The sequence below is a fragment of the Puntigrus tetrazona genome, chromosome 20, assembly GCF_018831695.1.
Source record: "Puntigrus tetrazona isolate hp1 chromosome 20, ASM1883169v1, whole genome shotgun sequence".
Classification (NCBI taxonomy): Eukaryota; Metazoa; Chordata; class Actinopteri; order Cypriniformes; family Cyprinidae; genus Puntigrus; species Puntigrus tetrazona.
This window is the reverse complement of record NC_056718.1, coordinates 1,571,700-1,591,273: the sequence shown is the minus strand read 5'-3', so window position 1 is coordinate 1,591,273 and position 19,574 is coordinate 1,571,700. Positions and strand designations below refer to the sequence as shown.

Genomic DNA, 19,574 nt, shown 5'->3' with positions numbered 1-19,574 from the left:
ACATTTACACAGAAACACCAGACGCTTAAGTATGTGGTTTGTGCTTAAGACCTTTTATTTATTACCACCCCATCCTTTCTCCCATTCAAGGCAAATTTACACTCAAAGTAGCTACAGATGCTTTTCCTGGGAATAAGACCACCAGCTTAATCAAGAAAAGGATTTCCTTATTACATTATGAGACGCGCAGGATATTACAGAGCTTTCAGAAAAACAAAATACTAAAAAAAAAAACGATGCCAGGACACCGTTCTTGCAGAAAAATGGAAGGCTTTGGTAGTGACAGCAAAATCTCTTCGTAACAAGGAGAGAAAGTGTTTTGCTCAGGATCTATATAGTGTTATGTATTGTAGTGTTCTGACATCATATCCTGTGGAACAGAACAGGATGTAGCCCTTTCCTAAACCTAAGAAAAGGGGGAAAAAAAAGCACTATGCTAATTTACACTGCATAACTTATATATACAATTTCTGTGTGTATAAATAAAAAAAATACACAGCAACAATTTACAACGCTTTTTTTTGTTTTTCTTGGGAACTTGTATAATGAATGAATGGTTGGCTAAATTTACCAGCGTTCACAACGATCTCCCTCATAGTTTTGGTGAAAGCAGGCGTAAAGTCCCTGTGCCGCTCAGAACGAGAAACAAATCCACACGATCATAAATAAAGACATCATTTCAGGAAGAAAATGCTCAACTCGTTTCAGCTACCATTAAAAAAAAGAAGTCTTTAAATAAATTAAAGAGGAGTAAAAATACAGAGCTCCACTGCATCATTAGGTTCTCGTCGTTTAAAAAGGCACCGGAGAAGTGCATCCTGAACGAAAAATAATAAATACAGCACAAAGTGTCAAGGCAGACTCCACCAAAGACTCGAGAGAAAACACACACAAACAGACACATAAAAAACACGCTCGCGTCTCGGGAAAATCAAATCAAAGCAAAAATGATATTTTGCACAATAAAAAGCATTTAAAATTGCTCCCAAGAACTATTTTCCCGTTACGTTCAAATGTTTTACTTCTACATTTTTTACTGTCATTAATTTTTTTTTAATTTGCTTTGATGCAATTATTTTAGTTACATTAAAAATGACTACAATGCAAAGTCATGTATTATTTTTTCGCTTTTTTTTTTTTTTTTTTTTTTTTAACGGTCAATTATTATTTTTAAATATATTTGTTTGCATTACATTAATGAGAAAGAAAGGCTGGAAATGAACTTGTCATGACATGCTGATATGAATAATTAATTTTAAACGCTCTCGTGCAAAACACAATTTCTGGTTGGTTTCTTTCGATTTCCTCCGCACTAAACGTAGACCAAATCCCGCCCCTGTTCTGGCCCCAAGCCCTTGGACGGGTTGAGCGGCTCGTCGTCCTCGCCGTCGTAATCCTCGCACTCGATGGGTTTGGGGCAGCTGTACGGGTGTCCGTTATCGTCGAAGAAGCGCCGGAAGGTGAACTCGTAGAAGGCGTGCTCCGGGTGCTTGCCGTTCTTGAACCAGCGGTTGAGCGTGTCGTTGTGGTTGCCGTCGGCGTCGTCGCTCCACAGTTTGTCGGGGTCGACGGGGTCGAAGTTGGAGGTGTCCGTGCAGTGTGTGATTTTGGGGATGTAGGGCGCATGGTGTTGCTGCCGCAGGTCTGTGGAGAAGTCGATGCTTTTGAAGAAGGGATGGGCTTTAATCTCGTCGGCTCCGTTTTTCCCAAGCCGGTCTTCCGGGCCGCGGCAGAGCTTCAGGATCAGGTCGGTGGCCTCCGGACTCAGCTTGGCCTGCAGGGGGATGTGTAGAGCCGTCTGCCAGTTTATCACCTGAGACGCAGAGAAGGAGAATTAAACCTTTGTTGATAGCCGATAACGGCACAGCATCTGTGGATCTACTTCTGCCCAGTGTCCCAGCTTGGCGTATTTAAGAGGTTTCAGTTGTTTTTGCTCAACTGCCCATTATATTCCCCATAACACAAACTACCTGCGACAGAAGGCATCTGCTGGTACATTGAAAATGATGGACTGAGCAGATCTGAAGACGTTTCAGAAGGCATGGGATAACAATAGTGTTGAAGGAAATAAACTGACGCTATGCTTAAAATAGAAGTTAAAAGTGGATAAAGTATGATATTTGTTGTGCTCAGAACAACCGTCTGCACGTTTCATTTTGGGATCTGTTGGGTGGTTTCGGCCACCACTGTATGCGTTACAACATGAGACCAAACATCTCCGTCTATATTCTCACCTTCATCTGAGTCTCAAGAGGGGTTGTTGCCAGAAAAGGAGGCTGCCCGACTACCATCTCATAGAGGATAACACCCACACTCCACCAATCACAGAGCTGGGTGTAACCTGGGATTAAGAAAACAAGTAAATAAACTGAACAACAATCACACCAATTTTTTTTATGAATTTACAGGGTTATCAAATTATTACAGCAGTGGAAAGTTCTGTTGCGTCTTACAATACTGACACAGAAACTAGTTTAAAACTCGATCACTCGATAACCACCGTTATAAATCAACAAAACCAATTGTACCACAAGCCCAGCGTTGCGAAGTCATGTGTTTTTTCCCGGAGGACACCGCCTTAAAGCATGATTTGGACAGTTTTGTGTGGCAATTGGGCATTTTTTCTTTCTGAAAACCTTGCAACGGACATAATTCCAGTTTTAAATATATACACGCAAATAAACCGGCACACGTATTTAGGTACACGCATACCATCACACAAATAAAAGCGTTAATATAGATTAAGATGAATCTGTAATGAATCCTGAAAATGAAGACTGAAAGTCATGCAGGTTTTTAATGAGGTATTTCTATATCAGGCATTCTTTGTAAGTGTATGAAGAGTGCTTGATAAATGAAGTTTGTTACTGTACTAGATGACACACACACACACACACACACCTGTGCGCAGCAGGACCTCCGGAGCGATGTAATTGGGAGTCCCCACCAATGAGTGCGCCAAGCAGCGCTGATGTTGTCTAGCGGCTCTGCGCTCCAGTGGTTTCAATCGGTCTCCACAGCGACAGTTAGCACTGTCTTCCCACTCCTTACTGAAGTCCATACTGTCCTGACGCACATGATCCCCTGACAAGACAGAAAAAGTTAAACACCTCACACTAACCCAGTGGAACCAAAGTCCTTTATCAATTCACTAATAATTGTCATTCAAAAGGTACATTCAGGATCCATTGATTTTTAAAAAGTTACATTGGTGTGACGGTGAAAGTGAAAACTCACTTTTTGACAGACTTGGAAGTTGGAGCATCTTCACATGCGCATACGTACACACACATTTGTAAACATTACGGCTAATGTAATCAATTGGTCACACTTTATTTTAATAGTCTACCTTAGACTAATTTTAAGTAACTTTGTAATGACATTTTTACTAATTCTCAGAGTAGACTGTTAAGGTTAGGTTTAGGGTTGGTAGAATAAAGTTGGCATACTTGTAATGTTTCTGATAGTCAGTATGTTGTTGGGAGTAACGCATTTCTAGTTTTAACACTGGTTTTAAAATGGAAATTTAGCCGTCCCTGAACGGTTGAAGAATACACTACAGAGCTCATTCAAAGACGTGGACGGAGCACGAACACTTAAAACGCATGTCTAGATTCAGTCCAAGTGCATGTTTTATTTCAGAATTATCACTGGCTGGTAGAAAGACATAAATGGGTTGCATAGAAGATTTTACCTAAAAATTCATATATAGTCGTGAATACTTACATTTTAGACACATTGTCAGTAGCCAGCAAAAATAAATCCCTAGTAGAACTGTTGTGCGTCTCAGATCATTATGAATTCATGTTTTTTAAACGAACAGAGAATCGATGAATCAGTAAGCCATTCTGCTTTGTTTCTGAAGGAATCAATCGAATCAGTCTGAAAGACTCGATGAATGACTGAATAACTCCCTTATTAAGACACGGATTTGCCACCACCTACTGGTGCTGTTAGTTTATCATTTGCACTATTGTTTTTTTTCTGATATTTCACAATATATTTGCATTTTTGTACATTAAATTAAAATACGTCGTTCTAAAGCTACTTTTTTTGTAATGTCGATTCAGTGCTTTTTCTTAATTCACACAATAAAAACGTATCTTTAATAATAACGTTGATGTGTATGGTAATTAATCTTGTTATTTTTAGATTCATTTTAGTAATTGCCCGCCAAATTATGCGATTTAAAAAAAAACAATAATAAAAAGCTTTACAATAAGCTGCAATAAAAATTTTAGCCATTTAGTTTGGCTTGTTATACATCTGTAATAATTTTAATGAAAAAGTAGTGGGAGGCATTAAAATATTACCGTTTCTGAACTGTAATATAACTAATAACTTTAAATAGACAGTAACTAGTAATATATAAAATGTATTACAATTTGGAAGTAACTTCCCTAGCTCCGGTTGTGGACCCTTCATAGATCTCTTCATAGACTACTAAGGCTGTTAGTAGAATGTTTAAAGTGGACTAAAGTGTTACTAATAAATGATAAGCTCTCTGCATTAAAATATAGCTGCTTTATAAAATCTTGCACGAAGATATTTCGGTCTTTGTGGAGTTGCTTGTTAGGCTCACCGCTTTGGTAGTATTTGGAGTCGTGAGTCCATCGGAAGCCAGTGCACAGGCCAAAGTCTGTCAGTTTAATGTGTCCATCACGATCGATCAGGATGTTGTCAGGTTTGATGTCTCGATGGATGAAACCCATTTTGTGGACGCTTTCCACAGCACAGGTGAGCTCCGCGATGTAAAACTGAGCCAAGTCCTCTTGGAAAATGCCCATTCTGATCAAAAGACTCATCATGTCCCCGCCAGGGATGTAGTCCATCACAAAATACAAGCTGTCTTTATCCTGAAACGAGTAGTACAAGCGGACGACCCACTCGTTGTCGGCTTCAGCGAGAATATCCCGCTCAGCTTTCACGTGGGCCACCTGGTTCCGCAGCAGGACGTCTTTTTTACGGAGGGTCTTCATGGCATACAGCGCTCCCGTGTCCACTTTCCGAGCCAAGCACACTTCTCCAAACGCCCCGATTCCCAAAGTCTTGATCTTCTCGAACATGCATTTGTCCATTTTGGCGCGCTTGAGACGGATGTAGTTGGATTCTTTCTGGCACAGCATCATGCGCATCTGCTCCTGAGCGTCATTTGAAAGTCCCACCTGAACACACGAAACACTGTTGAGATACCAGCCCTCACAGAACAGATACTCACACTAAATACAAACTCGCCAACACAGCGAAGACACAGATTAAATAAACTTCTGAAATTATTTGAGCATTCAAGCCGTTCAATCATTTGATTTTGGCAGGCAACTGCATCCAGCACTGAAAAACAGCAACGCATGCAATGCACAGGGTTTCCTACAGTGATCAAAACTACATCTATATTGTAATACTTCACAAACTGCACAAATATGAAATGCAAATGTACCTGAATTGTCTAATACAACTTGCAATGTAGCTGTAATTCCCTCATGCTTCAGCTGATATGCAGTGTCACTTACTGGCTGTCTGAATTTCTGCATTTTATTACATAAGTATATATCTCATATGCTCTTATCACCTCTCCTCTAGCAGTAGTAGTATATATTAATTTAATGCCATGTCTAAGGCTATTTTAAAAGTATAACAAATACAATAAAAATCAGCAAACTAATTATATTACACAAAAATGATTACATTACGTTTTTAGAATTTGTATGATGTTATACTAAATACTAAATTTAAGTGAGTTCACTTCTTGGCAGAACCATAATCTGAAATGTTTGCTAAAATTGGGTTTTATTTTATATTCTTGTTATGATCGTAACACTAAAATTACAGATCAAAACAAAGCCAGTAGCCAGACAGCAACAGACCCTAAACATAGATGCAACAATGAAATGCAAGGTTTGAGCTGAAGGGGCTTTTTCAAGAAACATACTCCCACAGAAACACTGCAGATTTAGGGGATGCCATCAATTCTGTTCAATCACTAACCTACTGTACGTTTCGGTTTTAAACATTTTGTCCAAACTAATATTACTTTATGTACCAGTAAAAGTGTAGTAAATCTGCTCCATTTATACACATGGATATCCAACAGACAGCACAGGAAATGTGAAAAGACATGACAAACTTCACATGGATATGAACTTACAGAGCTGCAGGAAACCCTTAAGATCTTAGCTTCGTCCTAAAACCCAGTGAGCTGCCTCGCAGTCTTTAGGCTAAACAGATAACATCCCTTATCATCACAGAACGTTTTACATCTTAGAACTTCTCTCTGCAACCTAAAATTTCTTCTGTACTCTTTAGCCAAAAAGAGGTATTACGCTGCCTGATTTTCATAATGCAATGTACATATGACACCTTGAAATGCTGTCTTGGTAGGCTGCTCACTAGGCTTTAGAACGGAGTTCATAAACATATTTGAGGAACATACACATGCTGTCCAACTGACAGGGTCTTACGTTACCACACTTGAGTGAAGATTACTCCAGAAGAAACCTTTAAACTATGAAAGCCAGTTGATCACACATAGAAAAAAAAGTAGGCTTACGGAGGAGTTCCACAGACTGAAAGATAGAGAAGACAGACAGACAAGAGAAAGGGAACATAAAAGGGCAGAAAAGAATAATGGAAGAAAGATGGGAAAAGTTAACGTCAATAGGAAATTGAAGGGTTAGTTCACCCCAAAATTGTGTCATTATTTACTCACCTTTATGTCGTTCCAAACACGTGAGCCCTTTGTTCATCTTTAGAACACACCTGAAGATATTTCTGATGAAACCTGAGAGCTTTGTGATCCTGCATAAACACCAGCACAACTAAAATGTTCCTAGCAGAGAAGAACTCTTCTCTTCTTTGTGCACAAAAAAATATTCTTGCAGATTTGCAAAATTAAAAGTTGAGACACTGATTTCACATAAACTGTTTTATCAATGTCCTTACTATGTTCCTGGGCCTGGAAACATTTCAGTTGTGTTGCTATCTATGCAGGATCAGACAGACCTCAGATTCCATCAAAAATATCTTAATGCGCATTTCCAAAGATGAACGAAGGACTTGCAGGGTTGAAACCACATGAGGCCAAGTAACCAATGAGAGAATTTCATTTTTGGGTGAACTAACCCTTTTAGAGCAGAGCAGAGAAGCAAAGAACATTGTGAGAGGATGTGTCAGTAAGGAAACGCATGCTAACCCGCTGCATCTCACTCTCCAACTGCTTCTTCCTTCGGATCCTCTGCTGATGGTTCTTTAGGATGTTCTCCACGTGCTGCTCCATGAAGAACTTGAAAGCCTGCGGGGAGTACATGGGAACTCTGCTTTCCCCCTTGCGTTCCTCGTCGCGCTTGTAACGCCGCACCGGCACAGGAGATGTGGTGATCTGTTTCTTCTCGCGCTCCTCGGGGCCCTCAGCGCGCTCGCTGGAGCAGGTGCTGTCAGTGTCATTGTCGTTGTCCACCACGTCCTCCTCTCTGTTGCTGGGTTTGGGGCCGGGGTTGGGGTCGTAGCCCGGTGGAGGCTGCTGCTGAAGCAGGTGCTTAGGGTAAGGAGGAGGTGGGCCTTGGTAGCTCGGGACTTCGGGGGCAGCTGTGGAAGCAGACGGATCTTGATAAGCAGAGGGCGGAGGCTGCTGCATCCATGGAGGGTGTGTGGGGGCCACGGCCGTGTGCAGCTCTGGTTTCTGCACTCGCATACTCTTTACTGGCTGCAAAATGGGGGCCTGTGTAATGGTGGTGACGGTCGTGCCGGAGGGTTGAGAGCTGGGCACAGGCGGGCACTGACGTCCACTGGGCTGGGCATTGGTGAAGGAGTTGGATCGCCCTGGAACGCTGTGGGGCCATGTCGAAGGAACGTCCTGATTGGCGCTGTGACCGGGGGAAGTCTGAGGCTGCTGCACAGGAGGTCTGACCTGGGGTAGTACCCCAAGGTTGTACATATCAAGGTTGTGGCTATTGCGGTTGGGCACCAGCATGCTTGGGGGAAGGTTGGCTCCGTTTGAGGGCGAAGCAAGAGCGCTGGATTGCATCTGCTGGGCTGTGGGACTCTGTCTGTTGGTCTGGTGCATGGGATACGGAGGTGGTGGTGGTTGGCGGCCACTGCTATTAATGCCCACGTACTCGCTTTGTATGCTGCCGCCATTCTGGGGCCAGGATGGAGGGAAGGTGAACTTGTTGCCCCGGAGTTTTGCATGATGATGGGTTGCCGACCCACAGGCACGGGACTGATCCCTCGCTGCGCCTGGGACGGAGGGTTTATATAGCCGTCGGGTCGAGGACCCTGAGGGACAGGAGAGAGTCGAGGCACCAGGTAATCCAAGTTCGCAGAATACCGCTTGGTTGAGGGATTGGAGTCCCATGAAGAGGGAGGAGGAGTGATGCTACGCACCTGCCGTGGGAGGGGAGGATTTACTCGTTGACCGCTGGCTGCAGCGGCAAGATTTTGAGGAAAGGTAGCAGGCCGTGAGAGGTCACTTTGAGGTCCAGGGCTATTGGGACGGTAAATCATGCCGTCTGTCATTAGAGCACTGTGCCGCTGTGGGGCCAAAGACTCCTTTGAACCCTTCCAGCTTTGGCGCCGCAAAACTGTCGGTGGAATTTGGGATGGACCTACAAAGGAAAAATCCATACATCAGCAACAGGAAAAGGAGAAAGTCCTCCTCATTATCCCGTTTATTCAGATTTAAAGTGAACTTGATTAGATGCTTTAGGTGTGTTTTATTGGGGTTGGAGTTGGACACTGGCCCTCCGGGACCAAACTTGGTGACCCCTGCTTTACAGGGAACCCTGCCAGATGGTACATTATTATTATTATTATTATAATATTAAAGTTTAATCAAGAAGTCTGAACTATTCAATTTGATTGTTATTTCTTTTAGATAAAACATAGGCAACTGAGCTATATACAGATATTGAAATTCCAGTAGGCAGCATTTATGTTTAATGACATGTTTTATTTAAAAGGCAGCTATCAGAAACTTATGACATTTATTTAAACTTACTTTAAATAAGACAGCAGAAACAGATTAAGCAAAAATATAATGACTATGTAATACAGGGATCATATTTAGCCAAATGTTTTTTTCCCCTACAAGCTAATAACACTAAAGGGCTTTTTTGAGGTAAATACAGTATGTGACATTTGTTTTACTGACATTCCCAAAGGTTATTACAAGATTTTAGTAAGTTGTATTATATTTTCCTTCTTCAGTCATGTATATTCTGGGCTTTAACTAGCAGTAAAGACGAAAAGATTCTCTTTCATGTTCAAGCATATTTCTTTGTCACTATGCATCATACTGTTCCTTTCATAAAATATCTGCTTATGTTAATGCTGTTTGTTCTGAGTTTAAGATAACAAGGTATTCTCTACTTCAGAGGAGCTCAGTCCCCCTCCTGAAAGTCTACCTAATCAACAGCCATGAATATTATGCAGGTTTTTGCATACCTGGAATACCTACTTTATTCGACAATGCAACGCATTACCAGTGCGGTGACACATTATTGATCAGACAGTTCGTTTTAAATATTGCCAGTGTTAAAGATGCCTCTGTTTAATTAGGCTGGTTTAAGACCAAGTGTGCCAGACAGCAACTGTTAAAGAACTATATTACAGCCTGACCCCATAATATCTTACGGCAACCCCCAAACAATTCCAGCAATTAATATCTACATGTTATGTTGCTATCAAAAGTAATGAATATATCAAATTATGAAAGTGGGTCTTGTAGTGTACCTACCTGCTTGTTTAATGACCGTGTTGACAGGCCGTGCTGTTATCTGCTCCCTCGCAGGCTCCTGGAAGTTCATCCTACTGATGTATTCTATGGCTGCCTCCACACTATGACTGTTGGTCTGCTTCAGAGCACGAACCACCATCTCCTGTTCAAAACGCGCGCACACACACACACACATTCATTTACTGCTTCTGAGAATCAGTAGAATATGTTGGCACTCATTAACTGGCAAAATATTTTAAAACTCGCACAATTATAAGCTCCGGAAAGTTTCGTGTGCATTTGTGCGATACTATTTTACTATTTCGCAGCTCTATGGAAAACTTGCCAGTGATTGGTCAATTTGTGCATTGTCCATAAAGTATAACTGACAGCTGTCCCAGGGAAATGATTCCCTACAGCATACAGAATGCGTGTCAAAAGGCACATAATCTGCAAGGTCAATATTGTATGCCCTTCCACTTTTAGTCATCAAATGAAATGAGCCTGTAAGGTCACAATGATGAATTGCCTGTTTGTATGCCCGTACAACCACAGCAAGTGACCAAGATCTGCTTTGACAACCTTTACGCACATCTACCACATGAAAAAACAATTCAAATATGCACATCACACCCAGTGAGCATTTGAGTACGACACGCCGAGTTCGATTCTTCGACCAGAGCCGGTCTGGCAACATACCATTTCTGTCATTCCTCAAATAAGCGAAAATATAAAGTGACAGTAGAGAACATTCCTGGCACAGGTAATTGACGAGACGCATTTTAGTGGGAGAGTACACAAACGGTCTCTTCCTACCGAACTCCGCAAGGTCCATTACCTCATCAAAGCCGGCGTCCTGCAGCTGTTGCAGCATGTGTCGGTTGATATCTGCAGCGTGTCCGCTGGAGGTAGTTTCATTGGCAAACGGCATGAGTGACCTGCGGATCTCCTGCAGTGCTCTGTGATGGTGGGGGTTCCTGGGGTTGTTGCTGCGCCCTTGTTGTCTGGGATCGTCCGGCGGTCCCTTCCCGATGCTCGCATCGGTTTTGGGAGCATCCGGCGGCCGGGAGAGGTTCCGCAAGCTCTCTCGGATCTCCTGCAGCATTTGTTGACTATTGCCACTGTAGTTGCTCGCAGGGAATGTCTTGGGTCGCATTTGTCTGTATCCCTCGGGTTTCTCGCCCCTCTTCATGTAAAAACATATGTTAAGTGCCAAGGTGGTGATGAAGAGACTTCTGGGTGGATCAGTGAAACTGTCTGGATTTCAGTGTTTTACCTGCACACTAAAGAGATGCACTGTGTCAGTGTTAAACAGCAATGCAACTTCAACAGCTCAAAAAAATTTTTAATTAAATAATGCAGTTTTTTTTAAAAAACAATAAAGTCATTTTAAATCATAAAACATTTACTTTTGTGGTGGGTTTTGATTTGTTGTCATGTAATAAACCTGCTTACACCATTAAGACTCAAAAAAGCCCATAAACAAAGATGAGATTCATAATAAGCTACTGCAGTGACACATACATTATATATAAAAATATATACATATATACACACACACACACACACACACACATATATATATATATATATACACACACACACACACACACATACATATATATATATATATATATAATAAATAAATATTAATATTATCTGCCTGGGTAGACAGCAAAGCAAAGCCAGAAACGCCGCTTGTGTCTACGGTGACCAGAAGTGCTGTCTAGGTAGGCATCTCTATAGGTTTTGAAACACAGTCGTATTTGTCCAATTGATTCACGCACCGCTAACTCATTTAGACCTGAAAGTGCCGAAATGCGCGGAAGTATTTCCACATAAAAGCCGCTAAAAACTTCACACATTATTCCTAATGCATAATAAACATTTTAAAGCGGATAAATCATTTATGAATCGGTACAACAGGTGACCGAGGCCTAAAGTTGTGGCGATAGCATAGTGCTATCGTACACCGTTAAAAAACGAATTACATTCTCTTACCGTTTAATGATGGTCAGACATCGTGTTTGTACGTGTATAGACCCTGTGAGCTTTTAAATGGCGAAAACCTCCTCTGCTGTGTCTGACAGATACATGTATTTGTTGACGGACCGTCTGCTTCTCTTTGGTATTCTTCGTCTGCTTCTTCTTCTTCTTTAACGGCGGTGGGCATCCATCTTAATGGTGCCTTACCGCCCCCTTCTGTTCCGGAGTGTAGACCAGTAAGTTCACGATCTACGACTATATTTAGGGATAGAGGGGGAATGGGAAAGGGGGAAAAACACCTATTTCCATTTGAACTATTCTTATTTATTACAAATTACCCTTCCTTCATCCCCACCATGTTCTCTTATAGTTTCCCTTAGAAAAGACTATTAATCCTGTCATCCGTGCTCTGTCATTTAAACCTAGGATTGTATTTAAGATGAGTTCCTTCATCCCTACCTCCTCGGGTTATCTGCATCTTTCTCTCCCTCTGGTACCCATTAGTAATGTTTTTCTCTTTGGTATTTTCTGGTATTTATTTGGGATTTACTGTCGGCTGTCGTGCGCGTCACAAAAGCCCGGATGTTGTAAAAGTCCCTCCCCCAGAGGAACCCCGTCTCGTGACGAGAGGCCCTTCTGGGTCAGTGCAGGTCAGTGGAAGAGACGCGTCGTGTGTGGATACATAATAAATTAACCTCTTAACCACTGTTCAAGTGAGGCTCGCATAATACATTCATTTTAGAGTAGGCTATATTCGAGTTTATTACGAAAATAGGTATTTTAAATCATAAACAACCCTTTTTTTTTGCAACAGGTGGCACTGAACGTACGCTATATGACTGTGAACCCTGCTATGAACCCCTCATCTACGTTCATTGTCAGTTTTTGCCCCTCATGAGGAAGCTTATAAATCATACAGAATTTATTTGTTTTCAGAAATTCTATATTTTGTGTGAGACGCAGAGTTAGCGTAAGGGAATTGAAAGTGCACTACACTGCACAATATAAAAAAATCATTAACCCAATGGAACATGGAGACCCAACAAGTGTGTGTTTTCTGAAAAGGTTAAGAAATGAATGCTTCTCTTAGATTCAGACCTAAAGACTTATAAAGCAGATACATAACAATAAGCTCCCAAAACTGTCCTATGTTGTAAACTAGTACTATTTTTATTATATGTGATGCACAATTGATTAAATTATCAACTCAATTTAACATTGTTCCATCAGTTATGATACAAGTTAAGTTCAGCTTCATAGAAGACATCCGTCTCATTTGTCGAGCCAGTTCAGAAACTATTAAGTTTGCAAAATATGTCACCTATGCAACAAATTCTGGTGCGTCTAGGCACTGTACATTTTTCACTACGTTTGATATGATCGGGATGAAGGAATCCAATCAGTGTTATTTGCTGTTTGTCTCTTGGTTTTAATTGAGATCTGCAAGTCCGCTTGAGAAAAACACCGTGATTGAATGAATGGGTCTCTGAATTATTGACTGATTGACCTGATTCATTTCAAGCACCGTAGCTACGTGAAGCCCGTGCAACAGGTTTAACAACCAATTATTAATATCTTTACAAAACACAACTTGCATGTCAATTAATTCCGAAAGAGCGTGAACTTTTATTAGTCGCCCATCATTGCATCGAAAAACTCTTTGACAGAACTTCAATGAAACAGAAAGGCTGTAAATATTGACTTTTAATGAACCTTGTGCAGTTTCTACCAACTGAACAGAGCTTAAGCATATAAAAAAAAAATAAGCAAGCAATCTCATACATATTTTGGGTCAGCAATCAAACAGGAACTTGTCTGTGGACGTACACGGCCTCTCCATCGGTCCCGCACACTAAACACTGCTCGAGCACGTCGAGGCTGTTCACAGACAGCGTCTGGCTCGGTAGCATATGAGTCGCCTCCAGTCTATTTTTGCTGGAGTCCCCAGCAAGCCAGGCGCTGACCGCAGAATCATTCTCCCCTGCCAGCGGTGCGCCACTGTGAGAGACGACCCTGCTGTTCCAGCCCCCTGAAACGAACCGGGAGGCAGAACATCAGAAGAGATCCTCAGAAATTCACGAGAAAACCTTCATAGTCACAGTAGCTTTAGTAGCTACTGAGCAAGCCGTTTAGATGTCCAACTTCAGGACTGCTATTCCTAAAGGTTTTCCCTTCTCTTTGGAGCGTTACAAGCTGTTAGTCTTCGCAACTCCATCTACGCTCTTATAAGTGTCAATCTCAAAGAGATGTTCTTTCTAAAGGTTAAGACTCGACCACTCTCCACTAAAACGGCTCCTTTAAAAACGTCCCAAGTCTCTAGTGCTAACATACTGAATCTGAACGATAAAAACACCTCGTATACATCTAGTATTATCAGAGTTGTGAAGGAGCCTCTGCTTACTCTTCAGGAGCGTGCTCATGTCTGACGCTGAAGTGGTCTCCCAGTGGAGCAGAGATCCGTCCTCCGAGCATGTAAATAAGTGATTGGGATTTGACGGATGAAAATGTACTTCCCACACTGTGGAGAAAACAAGACGCGTGTCAAATGAGTCACGAGGTTTGACATTTCACGTGCACAGGATTGATTCTCTTTTGTCCTTATGATATATGCTTCCTGCGGATTAAAAAAGGGAACACCTGTAAACTTTCCTGCTACTATGCAGAGTGTGAGAAGATAATATTATGGAGGTGTGGAAGTTCTGGAGTTCTTGATGTCTATTACAAGTGCACACAAAAAGTCAAGGAAGCATACATATACATGCATATATATATATATCTACTGAATTCAAAGGTACTGACTTTCCCCTGAATGGGCCTCTATGAGAGAGAAGGGTGTATTGCCCTGTCTCACGTCCCAGATACACAGCATCCCGTCCTGTCCTCCGGTGGCCACTATGTGCTGCTGGTTCGGGTGTTTATCCACACAGTGCAAAGGCACTCTGTCCCCAGTTCTGCATGAAAATGTAACATTGGTCAAAATAGATATTTTTTTTTTATACTGAAATGTCAAAAGGACTCAAAATGCTAGCAAATAATGTCATTTCTCATCTTAAGATGTTAAAACATTCAGCAGGGATTTGTTAAAGCAGTTGCTTTCTGGGGATCCGAATGATCAGTTTTTCTGTAAAGAATTACGCCAATAAGGTTTCTTCTAAGCTAATAAGGTGATCCTACAGCGAGAGGATCTGTGCAGGACTGTCTCTCTGCTGCCTGAAGTCCCACATCTTCAGCTGACCGATGGAGTTCACGGTGAGCACCTCGGTCGTCCTCAGAAACGTCACCGCGTGAATCGTACTGCTGTCTGCGTTTTCTGTTAAAAGGCAGCGCCACAGATTTATTAACACGCACTGCAGGTCAAAAGCAATCAAGAAACGGTTTAATGCCAAAAACAAAGCTCTCTCGCAAACATTTGGCAGAATCTCAAAACGTTCCTCCATAGAGAGAAGGAATGATTAGCAAAGCACCGTAACACAAGTACATGAGTCCTGCTCTATTAGTCGAGATCTTCTCAATCTAGACTACAGGAGCAAATAACCTTGATGGCTTCCACATGCAAACCAATGATATTCCTCAGACCCGGAAGTCACGTGGTACTTCTCTGGAACTATGGAAAGCGTCATCTTTTGTGTCGCATGGATAAAAATCATTGTGACGACAGGAGGGCAAATTATAACAGGACAACGAAGCCGTTCTGTTTACGAAATAAACGAATACACTTACCAATGACACGGACGACTTCCGCCTGATCTGCCTTGTAGAGAACGACTCTGCCGTCTTCACCCACTGACACGAGTTCAGGGCTTCGGCACACGACTGCAGTGCAGGGTGCGTCATCGCAGGGATATCGATGAGCCCTCTCCCACACGTGAGCCACGGACAGCGTCTAAACGTCAATCACAACGGTCAGGCCTGCTGTGCACAATGACTTTTATCAGACCGCTGGAAACAAAGCGCATACCTGACAGTCAGACCGAAGCTTAAAAATAGTCACAGCCCCGCTTGAAGATGCAGAAACAAGCCGGTCTTGATCCAGAAACTACACAGGTCACGCAAAGGACAGTTAAAACCAGTTAAAAGACCTCATCTCTTCTGTGACTCTGACAAAGCCCGTTTAAAAAGAAGAAGGTTTTTGATCCTGGATTTATTTTACATTCAAGACAGATTAACTTTAATCCTGCTGCTCCATAACTTTAAATCTCAATTAAGGATTATTAATGCTGGGGATGTCCACATAGCCATTTATAAAGTTTGAAAATTCCTTTATTGACAAAAACAAGCTATGTCAGAGACGGAGGATAGGGAATATTAACATTGTTGCTGTTTAAATACATCATAGCAGAGAAAATGAATTGAATTCAGTTACTTTATTAATATAGGCAATTGCTTAAGAGGTAATCTCTCCAATTTTCAACTATTAATCGTTACACCAGTATTCAACGCCGATAATGTGACTTTCAAAATCCTTCCTCACTTGAATTAAGAGTATAATAATTAGACGTTAAAGCACAGCCACCACAAAATCAGACTTCACTGTACGATCATTCTGAGGTTAAAGACGAGGTTTCAGCGTGTTTTTGTTGACCCTCACCTGCAGGTCCATCACATCCCCGCCATGCTGACAGTCACACAGCAGCTGCGGCTCTTCTTCAAACTCTCCGTCAATGCTAGAGACTCCGTGGTCTCCCACCGACCAGACCGACACTCTGTTACTCTGCAAACGCACAACGAATGATTAACGACGGAGCGTGGAGGTGAAATGTGCTGTTGTGCGGTAAGTCGTCCCCTGCCTCGTTGTCCCAGGATCCCGCGGCGAACACTTCAGGCTGCTGTAATAAAGCCGGGGAAATCGGGCGCCATCGCGTCTTGCTGATTTTCTGCGAGATGTATTTGGCTATCGGGTCCATCGGGTCTCCCTGTTGTCGTGACGTGCTGCTGTTCGGTATCTCGAGCTTCACGCGCGGCGCTGCGTCCCGCCAGCTTCGACCGTCGTATCCGCTCCCTACGGCGGCCTCAAAGGACCAAACGCGATTCTGTTTGAAAAATCCGTCCCGTATCGTTGTAAAGCAGCGTCACAAAACGATGACTGAAATTAGTGTTTAAAATTAGAGAATAGATTTCCTCAGATTTGCGCAGTGCCCATTTTCATTACCATATTTATAAATATTTATATATCATTGGTTTACCTCTAGTAGTAAGGTTAATTCATGGAAATACACCACACGTCTGCTTTGTGTTTTGTGATACAGAATCAAAAACGAAATACATCTGCTTCTACTCTGCTATTTTTTTTCCTTCTATGAATAGCTCTTAACTTAACCTTCAGACCCTGTGTCCAATGAAATGGACATCACATGATTTTTTAGTTTAAACCAATAATATTTTAAGTTTTTCATAATATGAGCAATGCCTGTTCATTGATTGGTCCCTGATCAACCAATCACAATGGAGATATGAGTCTTTACTTAATCTCATTGAGTTACAGGCATGACAACAGAGAGACATGACTAACCAACTTGACAAATAGGGGAGGAAGTCCACATTTTACTTCTTAAATGAACATTTATGATTATTGTAGCCTCATCAACTTGCACCTATCATAAAATTAAGACTATCAAATGATAACATTCAGTTATATTGAAGATTATTTTCAGAAGTTGCAGAGCACAGGATTTAAAATATATATATATATATATATATATATATATATATATATATATATATATTGATATATATATATATATATATATACTAGCTGTATAACATAATGTCCATCGCAATGTACAACAGGACATTGAAAGATATCAATGATACGATATCAAACTAGCTGTATAACAGATCTGATGTCATCAAAGTGGCCATAGCCTATCAATCAACTTTTCATTGCTCTTAGTAAGAAAGAGACATAGTGGATGTGAGATCAGTGAATACATAGCAAAAAGCATCAAATACGTTTTTTAAAATGCACAATCGTTTGACTTATTTCTGTATTGGATAAGACCAAATATCAGGTGGATAAAAAAATCAGGTCTAAAGAGGTTAAAACTCTTATTTCTAGTGCTGTCATAATCACACAATTAATCACATCTGAAATAAGTTTTCTTTTTTTGACGTGTGTGTACTGTGTATTTTTATTATGTATATGGCTACACACACATGCACGCATATATTTAATACATTTTACCAGCAAACATACATTCAGTCACATCCTTCTCTTCCAGAAGTCTCCAAACTCATCCTTTCTAATGATCCTGCTACGTGTCCGCTTGATCCTATTCTAATCTATCTATCCTCAGCATTTAGACAGGCTCATATAAACCACTACTTAGGAAAACCACCCTTAACCCATTTCTTTTAGTGATCTACTGACTGCTTTCCCTTTTTCTTCAAAACACTTGAATGAGTCTCTGCCTTCCTTACACAAAACAACCTGATCGACAACAGAACAGTCTGGTTTCAGATGTGGTCTGAGACTGCCTTGCTCTCGGTTGTTGAAGCCCTTAGACTAGCAAGAGCAGATTCCAAATCTTCAATATTTATCTTGCTGGATCTGTCAGCTGCTAGCCAGCAGAGCCTCCTGTCAAACCTATTGGCAAAGGTCATCTCAGGAACTGCACTCCAGTGATCCAGTCTTTCCTTTCAGATAGGTCTTTCAAGGCATCTTGGAGAAGTGAGGTGCCCAAGTCACAACATCTAACCACTGGGGTGCCTCAGGGCTCGGTTATTGGACCACTTCTCTTCTGTCTACATGCCTTCAGTTTTTTTTAGCTCTCATTCCCTCTTGATGATCTGACGACACCAAACTCATCACTTCATCACAATTTTACCATCCAGTTAGGCACTACAACATAACTCCACAACTAGAAACTTTGGAGTCATGATTGATGATCAGCTGACCTTCTCAGACCACGTTTCTAAATCTGCCCAGTCCTGCAGATTTGTTTTATTCAACATCAAGAACATCTTTCAGAACATGCTTCCAGCCAGTTCTATCAAACCTTTACAAAAATATAGAACGTGGCAGCAAGATACATATCGAACAGCTAAGTCTTTAAACATTTAAAAAATATCTAAAGACACATGTTTTTCATCAGCACCTGACCAACTAATACTTGCGCTCACCTATACTATTAAATTTTATTCATAAAAAAACCAAAACAAAACGTAGTTACGTCTACTGTGCTAGACTAACTGATACTTTCATAACATTCCTTCACTGGCTGTTTTCCTCATTTGTTAGTAGCTTTGATAAAAGAGTCTGCTAAATGATTAAACATAATTTACACTGCCTGCCAAAGGCATCAATGGTTGCCTACAAAACCACCTCTGGCTCTGCAGTAAATGCATTATTTCAGTCTTGTGTGCCTTCTAGAAACTTACATTCTGCTAGTGAACAGCACATGTTTGTGCCATCCCAAAGAGCAGCAAAAACGCTTTCAAAAGACTTTCACATTAAATGTTCCCTCCCGGTGAAATGAGCTGCCCAACTTACACTAGCCATCTTGAGGAATCAGCTAAAAACTTATATATCTTTATTTGACCCTGTAACTCTTGCACTCCCTATTCTAATTAAACATCTTAAGTGTTTAAAAAAAAAAAAAAAAATAAAAAAAAAAAAAAAAAATAAATATATATATATATATATATATATATATATATATATATATATATATATATATATATATATATATATATATATATATATTTATATATATTGATATTGTAATATTAGATTATATATATATTAACAGCCCCGCTCGTTTATTTCCACTGCATGTTGCTTACATTTAGAAAACGTGCCAAATCTAACACCCTTAATACGTCACGCGATAACGCGCTCACGTTTTCTTCCTGTTGGCGGCGCACAGAACAGCGACTCTAC

General features: G+C 41.1%; 2 protein-coding genes across 3 annotated transcripts; both read right to left on the bottom strand.

The window, feature by feature from the left end:
* Positions 1-32: 32 nt before the first annotated feature.
* Positions 33-11,883, bottom strand: lats1 (large tumor suppressor kinase 1). Its single transcript, XM_043219488.1, is given in 9 exon segments — positions 33-1,813; positions 2,235-2,341; positions 2,902-3,084; positions 4,583-5,165; positions 7,190-8,139; positions 8,142-8,600; positions 9,731-9,872; positions 10,548-10,992; positions 11,711-11,883. Coding segments are annotated over 8 exon segments (3,279 nt in total). The 5' UTR covers positions 10,902-10,992; positions 11,711-11,883; the 3' UTR covers positions 33-1,312.
* A 1,498-nt stretch (positions 11,884-13,381) lies between these two features.
* Positions 13,382-16,975, bottom strand: nup43 (nucleoporin 43). Of its 2 annotated transcripts, XM_043218626.1 has the most exons (9): positions 16,879-16,975; positions 16,483-16,725; positions 16,284-16,406; positions 15,654-15,731; positions 15,416-15,578; positions 14,870-15,005; positions 14,495-14,646; positions 14,097-14,213; positions 13,382-13,724 (listed from the first exon to the last, which is right to left on the bottom strand). In XM_043218626.1, exons 2-9 carry the CDS (start codon positions 16,597-16,599, stop codon positions 13,495-13,497), a joined length of 1,116 nt encoding a protein of 371 aa, XP_043074561.1. In that variant the 5' UTR covers positions 16,600-16,725; positions 16,879-16,975; the 3' UTR covers positions 13,382-13,494. The 2 variants fall into 2 exon arrangements, with proteins under 2 accessions (XP_043074561.1, XP_043074560.1); XM_043218625.1 differs by lacking the exon at positions 16,879-16,975 and having other exon boundaries at positions 16,483-16,730.
* Between the last annotated feature and the right edge of the window lie 2,599 nt (positions 16,976-19,574).

Excerpts from the sequence above, each read along its gene's own strand:
- nup43 (XM_043218626.1), bottom strand. The coding sequence starts at position 16,599 with ATGGACCCGATAGCCAAATACATCTCGCAGAAAATCAGCAAGACGCGA. Across the intron at positions 15,732-16,283 it reads GGGATGTGATGGACCTGCAG|TTTCTGGATCAAGACCGGCT; the intron begins GTGAGGGTCAAC and ends TGACCTGTGTAG. Across the intron at positions 13,725-14,096 it reads CATGAGCACGCTCCTGAAGA|GGGGCTGGAACAGCAGGGTC; the intron begins GTAAGCAGAGGC and ends GGTTCGTTTCAG.